The 21,021-nt window shown below is 33.7% G+C and overlaps 1 protein-coding gene, 1 long non-coding RNA gene and 1 pseudogene across 2 annotated transcripts; 1 reads left to right on the forward strand and 2 right to left on the reverse strand.

The window, feature by feature from the left end:
- Window positions 1-1,496: 1,496 nt before the first annotated feature.
- On the reverse strand, window positions 1,497-3,350 carry LOC149987966 (uncharacterized). Its single transcript, XR_016505925.1, has 2 exons — window positions 3,018-3,350; window positions 1,497-2,637 (listed from the first exon to the last, which is right to left on the reverse strand). It is a non-coding gene; the product is annotated as an uncharacterized LOC149987966 (long non-coding RNA).
- Window positions 3,351-10,333: 6,983 nt separating this feature from the next.
- On the forward strand, window positions 10,334-13,756 carry LOC112290605 (serine--tRNA ligase). Its single transcript, XM_024537058.3, has 8 exons — window positions 10,334-10,867; window positions 11,039-11,144; window positions 11,328-11,521; window positions 11,666-11,769; window positions 12,087-12,270; window positions 12,595-12,774; window positions 12,995-13,231; window positions 13,495-13,756. The coding sequence occupies exons 1-8, from the start codon at window positions 10,502-10,504 to the stop codon at window positions 13,570-13,572; spliced, it is 1,449 nt and encodes a 482-aa protein (XP_024392826.1). The 5' UTR covers window positions 10,334-10,501; the 3' UTR covers window positions 13,573-13,756.
- Window positions 13,757-15,772: 2,016 nt separating this feature from the next.
- On the reverse strand, window positions 15,773-17,570 carry LOC112290606 (uridine 5'-monophosphate synthase pseudogene; annotated as a pseudogene).
- Between the last annotated feature and the right edge of the window lie 3,451 nt (window positions 17,571-21,021).

Genomic DNA, 21,021 nt, shown 5'->3' on the forward strand with positions numbered 1-21,021 from the left:
TAAAAACTTGCAGCTTGCACATTGATATGGTTGTGATATTTGTACATTTATTTTCAATGCTATAAAATATACGTACATATATAAACACAATTGACGTCCATCCATAATTGAAATAATTAGTGATAAATCATTTACATTATGACAGTTACACAACGTACCGACTGTAACTAAAATTGTAATTCATTGAAATAAATCTTTACATATTCCCGAGTTAATATCGTTTTGCAAATTCATGTGAAACCATTTTAATTTATTCAAAAAACCTCACATTTAAGATAATGATTGATAGTGTTTCTATCTAAATTAGAATATCAATAGATTCTCATTCTTTTTCTTTTTCTTGTAATAGTTTACTTTAATAGGTTTTAGGGTGTTCAACTGGTCAACTATATAATAATCTGAATTTCACAATGAATTTAAATAAGCAAAGCTCCATGCAATTGCATTAAAATCAAAATCATCCCTCTTTGATGTGCTTGTACAGAAATAAATAATTATGATTGTATAAAATCACATCACTAACTACAATTATGCAATTTTTGCAATGGGAATGTCTTATACTACAATGTAAGAATTTCAAAAAAGTTTGTATTTTAAATTCATGAGATGGTACAATAACAATAGAAAGTTGTATCCTAAAATGTATACATTACTTGATCCATATAAATATGTATATATATATATACAAAAATATACATATATTTTTTTGGAAGATATTTAACTGATACATAATTGCATATACAACTTTAATTTAAATATTCTTATAATTTAAAAGTAATTGTTGAGTTTTGTATTGATATTTCATTGGAAACAACAACATGTGTTAAAATCATTGATGAGTAAATCATATATGTATATACAAGGAAGAAACAAGTATGTATCAAACTGCATTTGTAGCATGCAACAAAACATTTATTGGGTGTGGGTTATTATTTATAACCTGTATAGTAGTTTTTATTGTAAGCTTTAAAATTGGTGATATTATGAATTTTGTTTTAATTCAGTCAATGTCTTATCCAATGTTGAGGTTACATCATTTAAAATAAAAAAGTTAATTACTAATGTTGATTGTAATCTTTTTTTAACATAATCTTGTGAGTAAACTAGTATACATCTCTGTACGAATAAATACCAAATAGAATATATAACATAAAACATATTGAAATTTTCTTAAAAAATTCACCACTTTTTAAAACTCTCATTAGTTAAATTTATAGTAGCTATTTTTCAAAAAATAAAAATTTCATTTTGGAAATATCTTTAAAATTTTAATTGAGATTTAATACCAGGATTAAGTTTTTTCACACACACACACACACATATATATATATTTTTAAAATTTCAATATGAAATTCTTTTAAGCAATATTTTGCGGCAGTACTGCTCTCTTTTCAAAATTGAATATATCCAAAAACATCATCAATAAAGTTCACAAAACATTTATCATTTAAACACATTCCAAACATCTCCAACACATTTGATATGGAAACTATGCACAAGTAAACTCACTCTTTATATAAACACAACTCAGACTTTACACAAACGTAAATTCAGACTCCTCAAAACGTGGTTGCAAGTTTCCTCCACAGCTCGCTTGCAAGCATCGATGAGACCAGACGTCGACGAGACTTTGCCGGAACTAGACTTGGATCAGACTGGACTCAGAGCTTCGGTGGACTAGACATCGATCAGTTTAGCTCGGAGACTGACGATGGTGCGTGGAGCCCCACAAACAAGCCTCACAAACACATACCAGATAGCTTCACCATGTTGTAAAGCTCACCTTACTTAAGGTTCATAGATTTGCTTCACGCGAATACTGCAAATGAATTCTACAGTGACATAGTCCCGAGTACATGCCTACAGTCTAGATCATAGCCCCGTTACGCTCCATACGTTTGTTCTTGTTCTCCTCGTTGAGACTCTTCGCGGCCGCATTGTACCCGCTAAGAGTCGTCTCGACAGCCTACCCCTTCGTGTCATAAAGCTCCGTCACTTTGAAGATGTTGTCGTGACTGTGGAACCGGTATGTGGTGACGAAGATGGCGGCACTGGGCCGATTTCCTGCTGTAGACAATTAGGTAGGGGGCGAGGGCGAAATCCGTGGTAATCGCGTCTGAGTAGGTGAACTCGGCCCACCCAGATGCGATCGCGAGGACGTTGTCGGAATATCATCCCGCGATAAGCTGAACAGATCTAGAGTGTCGTCGGATGGCGTGTCGTCGTATATATACATGAGTTTGTCCTTGTCGAACAGGTGCTCCTTGTGGAGATCGGTAGGCAACTGAGCCGCTGCTTGCTTGTCCTCTTCCCATTTGTCAGATAGGACGATGTTTTTGTCGAACAACTCTGAATCTCGTATCGCATTCGAGGCGCTCCCCCATATACCTCCTCTAGTAATGGCCGAGTCTACGGCCCGTTGATAGTCTCCTTTGGCCTCGTGCACGATGGCACGGGTTGCGCTTTACACTTGCCCTATTCTCGGAATCCAGCGGATGACGTTGTAAGCATCCGATTCACCACTAGCTGATTGCGAGTTTTCCATCTTTCCGGCCTGTACCTATAGCTTCTGCAAAGTCCAAATCCGGAGTAGAGTCTCCAATTAGCTCCGCGTCGTTTGACGATTCTTCACGAGACCTGTACATTAAAAATACACATGCTTATGTGAGATGGGAATTGGTGACGAATGTATACATGAATCGCGGAGACTGGATCCACGACCAGTAATCATTAAGAATACATTTTTGGATCTACGAAGCTTGCCTCCGTCGTTTCGTCAGGGCGTCATGATTGCAGCCTACTAGTAAACAACATGACACAAACTGGACTTGCATTATGTTCTTCGATAGAATTGATTTAGATAGACGATGATCGGTGACAATCATTCTGTTGGTATGAATAACGTTTAATTCGTGCAGCCCAGCTCAAATCTGAGCAAATTTTACGGTGCATTTCATTTTTGAATTGAACCTCAAAATTGGTTCCTACGAATTCAATGATAAAAAGATTGCCGGCACCTTGCTAAGCTCATGGCGAATGCTGTGCCTCCGTTTTCTGATACAGCTACTTTCCTTCATTAGAGTGATGCCACATCGTCAGCAAATTTGTTTGTTCATCATTTCATCTCAAATTTCTCTCACATTGCCTCGAAAGTGCAGTCTTGGTATGTGCATCCAGTTCTGTTCTCCAGGGGATGCAATTTGCTCTAAAAAACATATCTGATTTCAATGTTAGCACAATTTCCAACTAACTGTCGGTAGCATCAGATGCTTGCATTTATGGTAGTACCGAACAGCGTACACTCCTCTCAAGCCTTTCTGCTAATGTATCGAAAGGAGCATTCGTGAAATGGAAATGCTTAATCCTTCACAAGATAAACTGATACTGCTACAAACATGACCTAAATGTGCAAAGAACGGCGAGTTCAAGAAAAGGATGTGTTGATGGAAGTTGAAAATTAGACTAGTAATTAACAACTACTTTAATTAGACTAAATTAACAACAACTAGTCTAACTAAATCTTCAGCAATACTATCTTAGGTTTGTGGTTTGGCAGCATTTTCGAGCACGATCTACACCCCAATTGCTTGTTGCTAAAAGCAATCAAAGTACATGAAGACACTGCAGAATGTGGAAAAGTCTTTGGGTAACACGCTCATTTCAGCCAGACCTATTTTTGACACGTTACACCAGTGTTTGTACTTTCAGGAAGGAAGAAAAGAAAATCTGAATAAAACTGAAGCAATCCAACTGTTAACCATGCAACGAACAAGAGATTCATGTGACTATCATCCTGGTGAAGTAGTTCGCACACATGTCTATGTTCTGTCTGTTTGAGTGCAGAGCTACTGTTTTGAAAGATACATAAAAACAAACTCCCATTCTCCTGCTCGTCTGATTCTTGCCAACCAATTCAATTAAATCAATTCACTCGTAGCTGAGGATGTCTAAGTTTCACATGTCAATCTATTGTAATTCTAAATTGCATTGTTAATATGAACTGTCTTAGTTGTGTTGTCTAATTTGTTTTGAGGTGTGTTTCTTAACTTGAGGCATCTGACTCTATCGTTTAGCATTGCGTACAGTCTTTCATGTAACATTTTTGACAGAAATTTGTATCTAGTTTTTATAGTATTTGGTACTGATATTTTTTGGGATTTTGTTGTGCCATATTGGCACCATAGTGTATCATATTTTGGTATTTTGTTGATTTCATATGTTCATCCATTGTCATTCTAAATTGTGTTGTCTGATATGAATTGTTTTCATTTTGTTGCTTGAGGCGGGTTTCTTAAATTGAGGCATCTAACTCTAGTATATAATGCCTTGCACATAGTCTTGTATGAAACATTTTTGACAATTTTTTTGTATCTAGGTTTTGTTAGTATTTTTCAATAATATATTTTGTATTTTATTGGTACCATATTTTGGTAGTATTCTTAGAATTGGAGCTAATAACTTACTACATTTTTTTGCTATTTTGTTTTTTTTTAGAAAGGTGGGAGTTTGAATACTTAATTTTGTTAGATTTGGGTATAATAGTGAAAAAAGAGACCTAAATTTGTGCAGTAGGAAGATAAGAAGAAAGAGAGCAGAATGACTTGTTATAATGGATTAAAGAATTAATTTTAAAAAAAATGAGAAATAGAATATGGAAGCATAGTGTTATAAATATCCATACTACTTAAGTAAATAAAACATATTAGAAATATTTAACATAAATAATTTATTTTATTATTATTTTATAAACATATTTCAGATTTATATATGTATTTTAATATGTTAGTTGGATATGAAATCATGCTTAAAATATATTTATAATTAAAAATTAAAAATAATTTTTTTCTTGCTAATTGTAAATTAATCTAAAAAATCTTGTGTTTTATAAAAAGCCAATACATAGCCTTTTTGATAGATAGTATGAATAGAGAGAAGAATATGATCTTTTTCTATTTTTATTGAATATTTTTTTTACTTTTATATTACTTTAAGATTATTTGGTTTCTTTGTACTTAGAAATAATCCTTTTAACATTTATTAGTTTTACACATATATATTTTTTTATACTTTTTCTTAATTTGATTATATATGAATATATTATTATTACACGAGTTTATATAATTGAGTTATTTTTAATATTTTATTTAGACTAAAAAATTACATATTTTAATTTTTTATGAAATAATAAACCATCTCTTTTTCCAATATATCAAAGAAATTTAGAAATTATATGTATTTTTTTAAATGAATGTATTTAATTCTTAATTCTTAATGTGACATAATATTTCTTCACAATTGAATCAATTGAAATAGAGTTATTATGATAAAAAAAATGTAAAAATAAAATAAAAAAAATTTACTCTAATAATGTATCAATTTTAATTAGTATTATATTTTTAAATTCAAATTAAATAATTATAAAGATACAATAATATTTAGAAATTATTTATTAATCACATCAATTCAAGAATTTTTTTAAAGACCCAACCATAAAATTATTGATTTTAATTGAATTTAATAAAATTTATTTTATTTTATTTTTAAAATTAAAAAATTAAATTCTAAACATAAATTAATTCGGTGAATTTTAAGGATTTTTTTATTACATATATATATATATATATATATAAGTTCAATTATATATAACTTATATAGATATAAATATAAATTTTTGAATATATAAATATATAAATCTACACATTAATTTATAAAATTTATATTTTAAAATAAATTATTTTTAGTTCAAATGTATTTTATTTTTTTTAAATAAAATAAAATAATTTTATGTAAAATAATTTTTATAATTAGATAAAATTTTAATAAAATATTTAAAAATTTAAAAATTAAAGAATTTATAACTATATAGCTAAAAGAAAGTCATAAATTAAGGCTTAAATATTAATAAAGTACTGATGTAATTGAAGATAGTTACGATCTTGCATCTACAGACATTTAGGTCTTTGTCTCTTTTTTGCTTCTTATTTGATTCTTGAGACCAATGTCTAATGTGTTTTTTTAATTTTTAATTTTCCTTCTTATCTATAATAATTAATCGGTAGAAGATGCATTGGCAAAACCAATGGTCTTTTACTAATACATAAAATTGATATTATTTTTGGATAATAATAATTATATTTCTAGCTATAGGATAATTATCAAAATTTAATATTAATTTTATTATCTGAAAAATACTAGAAATTATTTACTATTTATTTTATTTTTCTAGTAAGTATTAGTATATTTTTCTAAATATTTCTTAAATATTCTTTTAATAACTTTTTGAAGCTAGTATGAAGAATTAGAATAATATTTGAAGACATGACAATGTTTCTAACCTAGTTAGTTGTATTCAATTACTATTGTCTGATCAAAAAGAAAGTTTTAAAAGTAAATTTTATTATACAAAAATAACATGATAACAATAAATAGAGATATGGGTGCATTGGTCTCATGTAGGTTTGGGCCCCTTAGAAGATGGTAGGAAGATAAGGCCAAGGCCATGAGGCCTTATTTTTTAAAATAAAAACACAATTATTATTCTTATTTATAATATAAAATCTAGTAGTTTTTATTTGTGATATATTTTTATATTTTTATTTTTTTTCTATGTTTTCTTCTTATTGCTTGTTTATTTATAATTTATAATCTTACCATATGTCCAAAGAAAATCTTAAATAATACCATATTACTAATTTTAATTAATAAGTGATTTTCCTTTATAGACCAAAAGCAAGAAATGTTTATTTTTGGAATGAGAGAATGTTAGAATTTTTACTATTAAATATAAAGAAAGTACATGGGCTTTAATATATTACTTCAATAAAATAAAGATATTAGAAAGACTAAAAATGGCCTTAATCTTGCATCCATATACTATAATGGATAGCCATATTCACTAATATAGTTACTTAAATAAGTAGAATTATGTAGAAGTTAGTGGAAGTAGGTTAAATTGTTGATATCTTTTTGAAAAGCTTTCTAAAAGCTCTATAGACTTTACACATTTTTATAAGTAATTGGTAGACTGACAACTTGGCCCTCAAGTTGGCCACATATTACACACTTAGCCACTTGTATTATAACTTAGACATGTAGCGATTGTGTTGAAAACTCACCATCTAAATTCAAAATGTATTATGTAAGTTAGATGTATGTCATATCGCCTACATAACATTGTCACATAGATTTTTAGTAGATAGTATATATAGGGATAAAATTGATGTCTTCTTCACTCTTGTCAATGTCTTTTTTATGTATTATTTTGATCCAAGAATTTCCAGTCTTTTTGCATTTGACAATAGTCATTTTAGTTTTAATACTATATCTATTTTTTAATTGTTTACTTTCTCTCTTTTGGTGATATAAGAGTGTAGTGTCATTTTAAGACTTCTTTTGGATGTTTATGTCCTTGAAATATAATCTAACTAATAAAAATTTCATAAAGAAATTTCTTTCAAACCATAAGGCTTGAGATGAAATATCTAAGTAGCAAATCTTCAAAAATACTTTTAATAGACACATAGTACATTAAAATACATATAAAAAAACTATTCAATATTTAAAATTTAATAATTTTTAAAAATATAATATCTAGCTAATCTATTCTTTTACATGTCTAAATAATTTTTATTTATGTATTTAGTATATGCCATTGTAACATCTAAAGTTTATATTTGCAATTTAATTAACAATAATAGATTTTATAGATATCTTCAATATGAAAATTTTTCATTTCTAAATAGTAAAATTATATAAAGCCAATTGTTATCTTTTAGAGATTTATCTAAAAAAATCATTCTAATTAAATTAGTTATATGTAATTATGATAAAATAAAAAAAATTAAGTATGATGAAAAGTTATTTAAAATAATAATATTTTAAGAATTTTAATTAACACCTATCAAAATAATAAGATTTTTTAAATAATTCTAAATATGTCAAATTATTTTTTATTTTATTAAGATGTAAAGAAGTATGTGTTTTTATTTATATTATTTTTTATGCTATATATATATATATATATATACATCATTTTTGATAGTTTTATTTTAAAAAATTACAAATGTTTTATTTTTAATATTGTGCAATTGTTTTTTAAAACATTATATCATTTTTTGACCAATTTTCAACTTATAGCAAAATAAATTGGTCACCTTTAGTGAATATATTAAAGGTATAATATATTTTGTTTAATACTTAAAACTCCTCGCTATATATAATAATAATGTTATTGTAAGAAAAAAAATATAAATTTTTTGAAAAAATTGTAGAATATTATATGCTCAAAAAACAATTCATCATTGAATAATGCTATGTTTTATCTTTAGTATCTATGCTTTTCCTTGATTTGATTAAATAAAGATTTTTATTGAAATTAATTTATAAAAGGCATTCAATTTAATATGTATCAAGTAGAAGATGAATAGGAGATTGTATATTGGACTAGGTATGTTTATTTTGAATACATTGTCATGTCTTTTAGGTTTATAATTTTTTTGGTTGTTTTTTGAATTTTAGAAAAAAATTATTATATTGTGAAATTTTATAAGAATTTTTAAAATTATTTTAAAGAAAATATCCTTAAAATAGAAAAAATAAATAATACTCAAATGTAAAGAATAATATAGAGAAAAATAAAAATAAACACAATTTAAGGATATCATTAAGACTGTGTTTTTAATAATATTAAAAATGTAAAAATATCCTTAGAATACATTAAACAGTGCACATTAAATTATTTGCAAAGTGATACACGAAATGAATTATTTTTATTTGAATTTGATGACAATCACTGAATTTTTATTGTCTTTTTTTTTTTTTTTTTTTTTTTTAATGTTTTTCTGTATTCACACAATTGTTTTGTAAGTGAATTTATAAATTAGTGTAAAGGTGCAAAAATATCATTTTCAGTTTTAAAAGCACATATATTACACCTCCTGTTTAATCTATTTAATATTTTTAATTACATGTTTAATTTAAAGATAGTCGTGTTAATTTTAAAATTATTAGCAATTCGATTATAAAAAGATCAAATGACCAGCTTTTCTGATTATTTTTCATAAAAAATGTTTTAGCTATGAAGACTAATTATAAGATTTTTAGTAAATAATTCTTACAATGCTGGATTCCTTTTAGAAACAATGTTATTAAGAACTAGTTTATATTCTCTTAACAAATTACAGTCATAGTCGGTGGAAAAAAAAGAAAAAAGAAATCTCGAATTATCATTATATTTAATTAAATTAATTTTGAGTCACAGTTTGTATTTGATACTATGCATTCTCCAAGTAACTGTAAAACAAGTGCTGAATGCTTTGTCTAGTATATCTTAATTTGCAACAAAAAAGTGAAATAAACTTTAACAATATGGATAAATTATATTTTTGGAAATATAGCACTTTAGTATTTAGGTTTTGAAATAAAACGTACTTTTTGATTATAAATATTTTGTAAGTTTTATGCAAATATATTACCAAACTTTGGATTAATCCATCTATACATTATTATGTATATTCTACACAAGATATGTAACCATCTATACATTGATTCTATTGTGTACAACATCATTGTACAAACCACAATTGTATCCAGCATACTATCATAAATCATGAGAATATATATATATATATATATATATATATGCTTAATTAATTTTAGGTATGTTAAGAAATGAATGAAAATGTGCATCAATTTTATAGATGAGACTAAAGGTTCTCATTAAAGTATTTCAGATTACATCTAAACTTCAAATTTTAATTAACATTGAAAATAAAACAAGTTAGAAAAATTTACCAAAATATAATACATTAATAGTGTAGTTTATTTAGATTTTACAATTGAAGACAATGTTTTATTCAACAGGACATAATACAGAAAAAATCATTGTATCAGGTAGCTTAAAAAGAATTAAAAAAATATCAACATTGACCAACATTATACCATCCTTTAGTTTATGCAAGTTCACTAAGATTGTGCATATTTAAAGAATTGTAAGTACTACTCTAAATCAGTTTACATGATTCAGGACACAATGCAATTGAAATCCCGAATAACTTTTGAAAGACACACAGATTCATAAACAACTTTGGAAACACAAATTTAATTTTTGTCATGTTAAAACGTAAATTAGCATATATTATTATTTATTCTAGAAAATACACACACACACACACACATATATATATATATATATATATATAACACAGAAGTAGATAAGAAATGAATAAAGAAAAGTGCAGAAATGCCAGCAACATGGACTGAAAGCGAAAAGGAGAACCGTGCCTTTGTCCCTTTAAAGCAAATCCAGAGAAGCCAGAGAAGTAAATGCTGCTGTTGCAACTAGGAAACCCTCGGAAACCCTAAACCCTAAATCTGAGGTGTAGTGTTGAGAGTTGCGTTGTGAGCACGACGACGACGACGTTGTTTCCCCTCCTCCTCCCATCGCCCATTGTCAAGCTCCGATTCTGAATTGTGGGTTTGCTTTCTCTCGACGCCGGCCACAATGTTGGACATCCTGCTGTTCCGAGAGGAGCGCGGCAACGACCCGGAGCGCATCCGGGAGTCGCAGCGACGCCGGTTCGCGAGCGTGGAGCTCGTGGACGAGGTGATCAAGCTCGACAAGGAATGGCGCCAGCGTCAGTTCGAGGTGGAGAACATGCGCAAGGAAGTGAACAAGGTGCAGGATGGGATTAAGAAAAAGAAGATCGCCAAGGAAGATCCGGCGGATCTCCTCGCGGAGAAGACCCGTCTCGAGGAGGCGAAAGTTGCCAAGGAGAAGGAAGCTGTGGAATGCAAGGCCGCCATGGAGGCTAAGCTGCGCTTGGTTGGCAACTTGGTGCACGACTCCGTGCCTGTGGATAACAATGAGGTAGGCGTCGTGGAGTTTTTGGGTCGATTTTGGTTTCTATGGACGGAGTTCTTGGTTGATTTTTGAGAGAGCAGGAGCCTTTATCTGTTAGGATGGATTCTAGCGTTTAATTCAGTATCCTTACTCAAACAATGGCTGTTTACAATTTCCAGTGTGGGTTTTGTGGAACAGGACAATAACCAGGTCGTTCGGAAATGGGGAACTCTTAGAGAAGAAGCCGGCCTTTTTAACCATGTGGATCTCGTGAACAAATTGGGAATTGTTGAGCTTGAAGCAGGTATTAAGAATCTGCCGAACTTTGTTGGTGACCGAGGCATCTATATCGCTTTCCGTATCAATTCCTCGAATTCCCTTATCGAAAATGCCGCTATTTTAGGTGTGTGTTGCGAGTTTTTTCTTTCACATGAAGATAAGATTTTAGGAATATAAATGCTCTACGTCGCTTTTCAAATTCCTGCAGGTACTGATGTTGCTGGAGGACGAGGCTACTTTTTGAAACAATACGGGGTGATGTTGAACCAAGCTCTCATCAATTTTGGCCTCTCCTTCTTGATCAAGCGAGGATATACACTCTTGCAGACCCCTTTCTTCATGCGACAGGAGGTGATGGCAGAGTGTGCTCAATTAGCGCAGTTTGACGAGGAGCTCTACAAGGTTAGCACCATCTTTATCTTCCATTCGCATTCCTTTGAGTATGATAATTTCTAAGTTTGTTGAAAGACGAGAGAGGATCAATGTATTAGAAGAGCATATTCAGCTTCGTGGATTATTGATTCGCATGACACTGGTCTGCTACAGGTGACTGGGGAAGGTGATGATAAATACCTCATCGCTACTGCCGAGCAACCTTTGTGCGCATTGCATCGTGGCAGTTGGATGGACCCAAAGCAATTACCCATCAAGTAACAACTCTCCCTTTTAAATGCGTTGTTTTTAGTGACGTGTGACTGAAATGTGTAGCTGATACCATAATTAGAATTAATTCAAGTCGTGCCGCAGTCTTGGTTTTGTGTTCCAGTTGCTGCTCGAAACTATGTAGCAGTTTGCTTTCCATTCAAGTGAAATCGCCGAAAGTAACAGCTCCACAGATGTCATATTATTCAATACGCACAAATATTTGTGTTGATCGTTGAGTTTAACAATTGGTGATTTGACTGCCATGTGTTGAAGATATTCTCCTCCGCATGGATTATCATTGATCTTCTGTGGTTGCGTGTAGGTATGCTGGGTATTCGACCTGTTTCCGAAAGGAGGCGGGTTCTCACGGAAGAGATACACTTGGAATATTTCGAGTACATCAGTTTGAGAAGGTGGAGCAGTTTTGTATTACCAGCCCTAATGACGACGAATCTTGGAAGATGCACGAAGAAATGTTGAAGAATTCAGAAGACTTCTACCAACAGGTACCGAATTATATTACTCTCACTTGGCGATGATGATTATGATAATGACGAATTTAGCAGAAATCGCTTGCGAAGAACAATCTGGTTATAACAACGTTCTTCAAATTTCATCTTTTCGTTCACACTTTATTTCACTTGTCGGTGGTCAGGATTGTCGACATTTTCTTAAATTACCCGGTATTTAGGTGCATTGATCTTATCTTTGTTTTCTTGTCACTTGCCAGCTCTTTGTTTCTCCGCTTTACATGAAAAGTTTGCTCGTGTACTATTAGACCATCTTTTGTGACCATGTTATGACTCATCAGGTTGTATGATGTTTTGCAGTTGGGTCTTCCTTATCGAGTGGTATCCATCGTCTCTGGAGCACTTAACGATAGTGCTGCTAAGAAATACGATTTGGAGGCATGGTTTCCAGCTTCCAAGACGTTTCGTGAGCTTGTGTCGTGCTCAAATTGTACAGATTTCCAATCAAGGAATCTCGAAATTCGCTACGGCCAAAAGAAAGTGAGTTCTATTTTCCTTTCAGTCACTTAAGTTATTATTCATGATATTTGGAATCTTGTGGAAATTGGTGGAATTGCATTCTACAGCCGATGGTAAATTTTATCAACAACTCCTTTCGATGTGTATTTGCTTGATGCTGACTGGCGCACAAGTGCTAATGGTTGGTATGTGTAGTACTTCTCAATGCTATGAAATAACCCTCTTATTATGTACAACGCAGATGAATGATCAAGTCAAGAACTATTGTCATCTGCTTAACTCCACTCTCACTGCAACTGAAAGAACACTGTGCTGCATTCTTGAGAACTACCAAACACCAGAAGGTTTGAGGGTGCCTGAGGTGTTGCAACCATTCATGCTCGGCACCGATTTCCTTCCCTTCACCCAGGAAGCTCCTAAGAAAGATGTTAAAAAGGACACCAAGAAAGACAGCAAAACAAAGAATCCCCAGGCTAAGGTACATCACTTTCTCATATAGGAGACTATTTTCTTTTTGTTTGGTGTCTATAGTATGCGATTGATAGCATCTACAAGGTTCTACATGGTTTTGGTTTGGTGTCCTACCTCAATACGATCGTAGATGAAGGATCTCATTGGCGAGATGTCCTGTTTCTTAAGAGTGGACCCCTAAAAAATTGGTATATGTAACTACTTCTTGGTTTCAAATGTTTCAAGTTTTTCGGCCACGCTCGCTTAGTATTTGGTATGGTATTTGAACAGGCTCCAGCTGCGGCAGCTCAAGAAAATAAAGTCAGCGCTGACATTGCCCCGGGTACACCTGAAATTCTCACCAATTGAAACCTTAGATTGAGTACGATACAGATCTAGTTGTCTAAATTGTACTCTTCCAGCACATGTAGTGGCGATTCTAGCCTGATTACGTAGTAGCTGTTTTAAGCTATAGGACGATTGACATTTAAGGATTCATTTCAATTTCCTCTGGTTCTTTACCATGATTTTGAAGCACGTTAGGCTTGGTTTAGCTCGTGTGTGTCAAATCTGTCGCGGCTGATTTCCTTTTGCTTTTCTTGTCTTGTTTATGCTTCTTCACGTCCAGTCTGAAATCTTGGGTCGTTTCCAGCGCTTCAGTTTTTTTATTTAGAGGCTGAAATGTTTTTGAATTTTTCGAATGGTCCAGTACAAATTCTAGACTCTTACTTCAATGATTTCTGTTTTTTCTGTTTTTTTTCTTTTTTTTTCGTTTCCTACAGGAGTACTAGCTCAGTCTCTAGATGAATTGGGGTACATATATCTTTTCTTTTCTTTTTAAAATTTCAAGGGCACACTTCATCGAGTGTAGAGTCTTTCTCTGCACTCACACAGGCCACGGGTCGCTGTCATGGGTCATTTCAGGTGGACTTGAACTGTCCAGTCGGCTTGGTTTGGGCACAAGGTGGCTTCACGAGGGCGTCAGACGGCATTTCTCTCGCACTAGACACCTACCATCTTTTCGCACTGCTGCTCTTTCTTACATGGCAGCTAGATCCATTTCTTATCTTTTGTAGCTCGGAATTCGGGTTGGTAGGTCATTGCTTGTTGCACCATAAACCCCTCGGTTCTTGAGCAAGATTTCGTACTCCTTCATGCTTCTATTGGAGATCTCCTTCGTCTCTGAAACTCACGTATGTCGAATTGAATGTGTCAATGATCTGTGCGAAACTGAACAAGCTTGCTTCACTACATCTGACGTGCCTAATCCTTTTTTTTTTTTTTTTTTTTTTTTTTTTTCACTTGGTACTTAGCCGGATACTGTCGGTTATGATAGAACTTTTTCATGAGCGACAGTTGTTTGGTCAACCAGGTGACAAGCCTCGGAACGGTAAATAGTGAAACCAGGGAATGAGGTAGTTGTGTAGTTTTAAATCCTCAATGTGCCCACCGCGTTTATCTTTTCTGCGCCTTTCTATTTGTGCGTCCTCTAGTCTCTTCAGAAGGTCCTGGCTCCCTCCTCTCCTTGCCACACACATCGTGAAGTACACAAAAAATTGGTGTAATTGATGTTGAAATGTCGTGGATTCTAGTTTCACAAATCAGTGGTCACTTGGAATCATATTTGAGTACTGTTGTCTGAAGAGGTTTGTAGAGTTTGTATCAGAAAGATCACTGGACAGAAAAATGTACCATATCATCAGTTATTATGTATACATTCACTTCATCTGATGTTTAAACGCGGAAATAAAGTTTATATTGCGCATGCACGGTAATTATATACTATATAGGCTTCATTTCGATTGTGAAACCAAATATATATGTATACAAGTATTGTGATGCAATGTTAATTTTTACTTTGTGGGCAATGGACTGAAGGCCACAATGTACCGGGTAACCCCGCGTCTTGGACGATTGGTGCATTTTATCATTAATTTGTGATTATTCGCTTACTTGTAAGACTACACGTACAATGTCAAGTTGAACACCTCAGTATCACATGTCTTTCCTTGGGATTATCCGTTTTTGAAATCAGTTATTGCTCGTATAATTTACAAAATAGATAGGTTCTTTTGACAATGTCATTGTGAGTAATTATATAACTCTTCATTGTTAATGATGTAGTATTGATTCACATATCACTTCGAAATTTATATTTTACCTCTACTGCTCCGAAGAAAATTTCTGCACCTATCCCTTCCCTTCACATCTTAATAATTGAAGGACTCTAATATTCAGCGAGGTTGTTCGTGTTACATACAAAACTCTAGGGCACAGGGCATGCTCTCAACCAATCAATCAATCAATCGCCAATATATATATATATATATATATATATATGTGAATGAATGGTGCGCCCCGAATGCGACCCTATACAACTATAAACCCACAGGAAAACTATCCTTCAGCAACTCCCAACGTTTTGAGATTTCTCAAGAGACGGGAATTGAAGTCACCAGTTTCCGTTCTGGAAGGAGAATGAATCTATACCGAACAAAAACTCCGCTGACATCTCAACTCAGACCTTGTGGTCAATCACAGCGCCTGTGAAAGTACTGGTAACAATATCTAAGCTGAACTGAACTTGGTTTGAAACAAGCTGGGTCTTCTCAATTTCAAGTACACAAACCATATTGATCAGGAAGCTAATAAACTCTGCCCCACCCTCAAAGCTCCAGCAGCCACACAATGCCATGCTCGCTGCTTTGAATCGTTGGAAAGTTTGCGGGTGTGGGAGGTTTAGTGACCATGCAGATAGGAAAGATAACTTGGCGGAAAGCCTACAAATTGCGCTTCAATTCTAACCTTGGAGACTGTCCTCGTATGCTGTCCATTCCGCCTTGCGATACTCCTTCGCAGCAGCAGCAGGGTCGGCAGCCTTGATGATGCCTCGTCCAACGATGATGATGTCGCTGTCTCTTTCCCCGATGACGGAGCTGGGAGTGTTATAATGTTGGCCGAGGGCATCTCCACCCGCGCTCATCTGAACGACAGGAGTCATATGGACCAACGCTGGGCTGATGGGTCCGCCCACCCACGCCGCAGGGTTGGTTGAGATGAACCCTATGACGAAGTCGGGAGTGTCTGCGGCGATTTCAGCGGCCGCTCGGGTGTAATCACCCTTGGCCAGAGTGTCCTTCGAGCTCATCTCCGCGAGGAGCAGTAGTCCCCGCCCCTTCGGAAGGCCCTTCAGCTTTAAACCATCCACAATTCCTGGCCCTGGCACAACATGTGCATTTGTAATGTCCGCCCAATCGACTATCTTGTAAATGCCTCCCTCATATTGCATAGTCACCGTGTTGCCTACATCAGCAAACTTTCGGTCCTCGAAAATCAGAGAGTCGTGCTTGTCGGCGATTTCACGAAGCTAGCTGCCAAAGTCCGGGTGAAGTCTGGCAAGATGTCGACGTGGGTTTTCAATGCACAAATCTCTGGTCCAACGGCGTCAGCTAGTGCTAGAAGCTCACAGGCAGTGTTCACATCAGCCGCAACCGACAAATTGCTCTGCTTCCTCTCCATCAACTCGAACAGCTTCTTCCCGGCAGAGTTTTGGACTCTCTCCATACGGCAACCGTCTCAATTTCGCAGGGGTTGGCGCGAGGGAGGGGAGGCTCACAGTGGTCTGATTCTCCGCCAAGAATTTGCTCAACGACGCCACTTGTTCCGTCAATTTCCCATGGCGCACAAGCACGTCTACAATCCGCGTCAGCTTCAGCGCTGCGTGTAATCTCAGCCCATGTTTCTGCAGCGTCTGGGGATCTCCCTGCTCCCGATCAATCAACACAACCACATCTTGGACCTTCAACCCCGCGGCCAGCAACGACTCCACGGTCTCCAACACGGACGCCCCGCTGGTAACCAAATCCTCAATAATCAAGCACTTCTGCCCGGTCACGAAGAATCCCTCGATGGCCTTCTTCGTGCCGTAAGCCTTCACCTCCTTGCATCGCATCACCATGGGCACGTCATGCTTCAGCGAGATCGCAGTGGCAATTGGCAGGGCCGTGTAAGGCACGCCGCAGATCACATCTTGCTCCACACCGGAGACGGTAGCCCACACGGATTGGGCGACTTGCTGCAGCAGCGCCGGGTACGAGACGATCACTCGCAGGTCGATGTAAATGGGCGACGTGATCCCACTCTTGAGCTTGAACTCTCCGAACTTCACCGCCTCGACATTGAACAAAGCTAGCACCAAGCTGTCCACCGCCGCTTCTTCCATGGCCAATCCCGCAACGCAATCCCCAGCCAGCACTGCGCAAGGAAAACAACCCACACACCACTCCTCGCAATCTCACTCACAACGCTACATCGTTGCCTTCGAGGCTTGCAAAATCGTCGTATCGCTAAGCCCTAAATCCTAATCCTAAAACTCAATGGAGAAAAATTCCAGTGATTGGGTTCGTGGGGAATGTGGTGTAGAATGGAATGTGATATTTGTTGAGGGGGGGGGGGAGGTTGAGGTTTTGGGTTATGCTTCCTTATCTTGATAAACTTCCAACTTTGTATTGCAAATTGGAACTTTCTTTTGTTTCTTTTTTTAAAACATTAAAGTGAAATGGAGTTTTGGAAATGGTGTAGACGATGAATGGAAGAGTGGGAGGAAGGAAGTGCAAATATCACATACGTGGAAGAATTGCAACAACATATATATATATATATATAAAAACTTAATTCTTTTATTGCATGGAAATATACAATATGAAATGCTAAGTTTGGAAGAGAAAGAGAAAAAAAGTTCTTTGTGTTGCACAAAAGCCTTAAGTTCTTTGAAGTAGTCATGATCAAATTTATGGCTCTTGAAAAAGCTTTAGATATCTGCTTCCATCTTCTTCTTACTTATCATTTTGTTGACGTATTTGTTTCTGTCAAATCATACAAGAATGAGTTTCTCATTTGTTGCTTATCTGATATAATTAAATTATGCATATCTTATAAAACTACAAGTGATATGTATTTTATTCATTTTTTGATGTAATCTCAAGTGATTGAATAAGTAATTTGTAATAGATCATAAAAGTAAAAATTTAACATTTTTTCAACATTTGTTATCAATCACTATCATAGAATTTTAAACAAAAAAAGTTGCTAAAAGAATATTAATGAGTGATTTATAAATCTCACATGAAAATATTGCATGTAAAAGTATTACATGCACAAGAGCAATTCGTCTTCATAGGAAAATGATGCCTATATTTTCATTGCATTTTTAATGGTTGTAAAATACTTCTAATCTAATCCTTTCAATGCATAAAATGCATTCTGAAACATACAGTGAAAAAATAACGTTGAAAACTTGTACCTAAGAGTTTCTGGCATTGAATTTTAGATATTATTCGAAATCTCACTTCTTCAATAAAATTCTGCAAAGAGATAAATACAAGTTATTTTCCTGGATAGAAAAAAAAATCTACTTAATAAAAAAACGTATTTATTCAACAATCCAAGAAATGTTTTTTATAAAAAAATATAAAATACAAAGATATCTCATTGAATTGTTATTGTTTTGGTATTTTTTATAATTAATATATAATTCAAAACTTTAATCATGGTGCACAATACAATTGTTCTTCATTTCTTCATTTTTTAAACATTTTAAAAATTCTATTTGTATACATGTTCCTCACATCATGCATATACTTTTATTTAACAAAACCTATGTATAAAATAATTTAATATCAATATTTGTGATACAATACATCAATGTTTTTAAATATTTTGGATATTTGAACATTTTTTTTGATTTTCATAACCATTCTTATAGATACAAATTCTATTTGAGCATATGTATACTAAGTTCTTTTGTTGCTATTCAATTGTCTATATGTTATACTAAGTATTGTCTATTGTAATGTAATTAAACACAAATTCTATGTGTTAGTATTATTTTACATGAGAATAGCAACAAAAAAAACTTAGTATAACATATAGACAATTAAATGAATGTTTTTGGTTTTTAAGAATAAATTTTTGGAATGTCTCTCATTCTATTGGGAACAAGGGCAAAATGTGACCATCACCATACCACATAGTAACTTCAACCACATATGACATTTGAAGCTCAATTTTACTTGTCAAAACACAAACGTTTGTGTTTTAAAATTTGAAATTAAAATTGAAATTGTTACAATTTCAACATTTAATGCTTTTCAAAGGCACGTTGCAACATGTCAATGGTTGGAAGTCCTATTACATCCCTCGCTTTAGCTTTTGAAGGTCATGAACTAAGAAGAAACAATTTAGTGCCAAAAAGATGAAGAAAAAGATTGGACTTCATCTTTTTGGCACTAAATTGTTTGATGTAGTGGATTGTTGAGACTAATTATCATCTAGATGAACAAACTCTTCATGGTTTTTATTCTATTCTATTTCAACGTAGAAAGATTCATATCTAAAAAATTATACTGATGTAAATCAATGTCTATGATTAGTTATCTAGCAAAAAACCATTTCAAAACTGAATTTTAGTCCATCAGATATTAAATTTGAAGCAATAACACGTAGCATTTATTTATTCATTCATAAACATTTCTCTATTTTCTTTCTTCATTTCATTGAGCTTGAGAGTTTTAAGAGCCAATCACATAAACCCATAAGTTATTACTTTATTAAGTTTAAAGGATAAAAAGACAAGATGTTTTTATTTCATCTAAACATAACATAGTACGAAAATTTCAATGTGAGAGTAACTTTTATTCTAACATTAGATGAATTTAGACAAAGAAATGCTCCTACTTTTGTGCTTGAATGAATTAGTCAAAGGCACTCAATATTAATTTAAAATCTATAAATTTGAATCTATAAGCATGTCCTCACAATCCATCATAAAAACTCTCATAGTGTTTGCAATTTCTGATAACAACTTTCATTTATCCAAACATACAAAAAATGAAATGCAGACAAAAATAAATAAATAATAAACTAATTCTGGGGACTACCTATATTCTTAAGCATATATTTCCTTGCATAATTTTTTGTCCACCTCCTCTAGCTTAACATCTACTCAATCAAGGTTCTATTTATACAAAATCTTTCATACTTTGGATCAACTTGGCTGACTTCATTTCATTTTTATTCAACTTTTGTACTTTTACTTTTTGATAAATATTTTCTCGGACACAAGAAACCCACATGTAATTTTTTATATCATATTTGAATTGATATCTAAATAGATGAATCTCGGTTATCCAAACAAGAGTTCATCATGTAAAAATAAAATTACATGTCACAACCCAAATTTGCTTGAAATAAAAACCAACATCATTGACTATAATGCTATAAATAGAACTCACAATTAGATCCAACAATGATCCAACACAATCATTATTTACTTGGTCTTATAAAAGTGTCATCTAATAAAAAAATAAACATAAAAAATATTAAAATTTATAAAGTCTCAAATACTTCTTGGTCGCTAATATCCCATCTTGGTCTAAATTATTGGAGCCCAGCATTATTTCACACACACACACACACACACACACAAGGGGATTTCTCATCCACATAATCTGGTCTAATCAATGGGATGGATGAATGGAGAAATTAACAGCGTTCTCCGCTCTTCACTCACTCACCCCGCGAACGAAGAAAACGAACGAACGTTCGCCGGAATAGGCGACGAAAACTGTGAAGATTCCGGCGACCGGAGGTCGGAGCCGACGTGGCAGGAACTCCTGAGAGGCCCGTTTCGTGACTAGACAGTACCTACCCGAGTATCTGTTATCATCCAGATGGATGAATGATAATTGTGGCGTCAAGGGGGGGGGCTTCCGCGGAAGTGAGAGGGACCAGCGGCGGAAGAAATGGTCCGTCTCGGAT

Source organism: Physcomitrium patens, chromosome 13 (assembly GCF_059467195.1).
Source record: "Physcomitrium patens ecotype Gransden chromosome 13, ASM5946719v1, whole genome shotgun sequence".
In the NCBI taxonomy this organism is placed as follows: Eukaryota; Viridiplantae; Streptophyta; class Bryopsida; order Funariales; family Funariaceae; genus Physcomitrium; species Physcomitrium patens.

What these genes read in the sequence shown, in the direction of transcription:
- LOC112290605 (XM_024537058.3), top strand. Translation starts at nt 10,502, where the DNA reads ATGTTGGACATCCTGCTGTTCCGAGAGGAGCGCGGCAACGACCCGGAG. An exon ending in TGCCTGTGGATAACAATGAG is followed by an intron (nt 10,868 to 11,038) that starts GTAGGCGTCGTG and finishes TTTGTGGAACAG; the next exon opens with GACAATAACCAGGTCGTTCG. An exon ending in CCAAAGCAATTACCCATCAA is followed by an intron (nt 11,770 to 12,086) that starts GTAACAACTCTC and finishes GGTTGCGTGTAG; the next exon opens with GTATGCTGGGTATTCGACCT.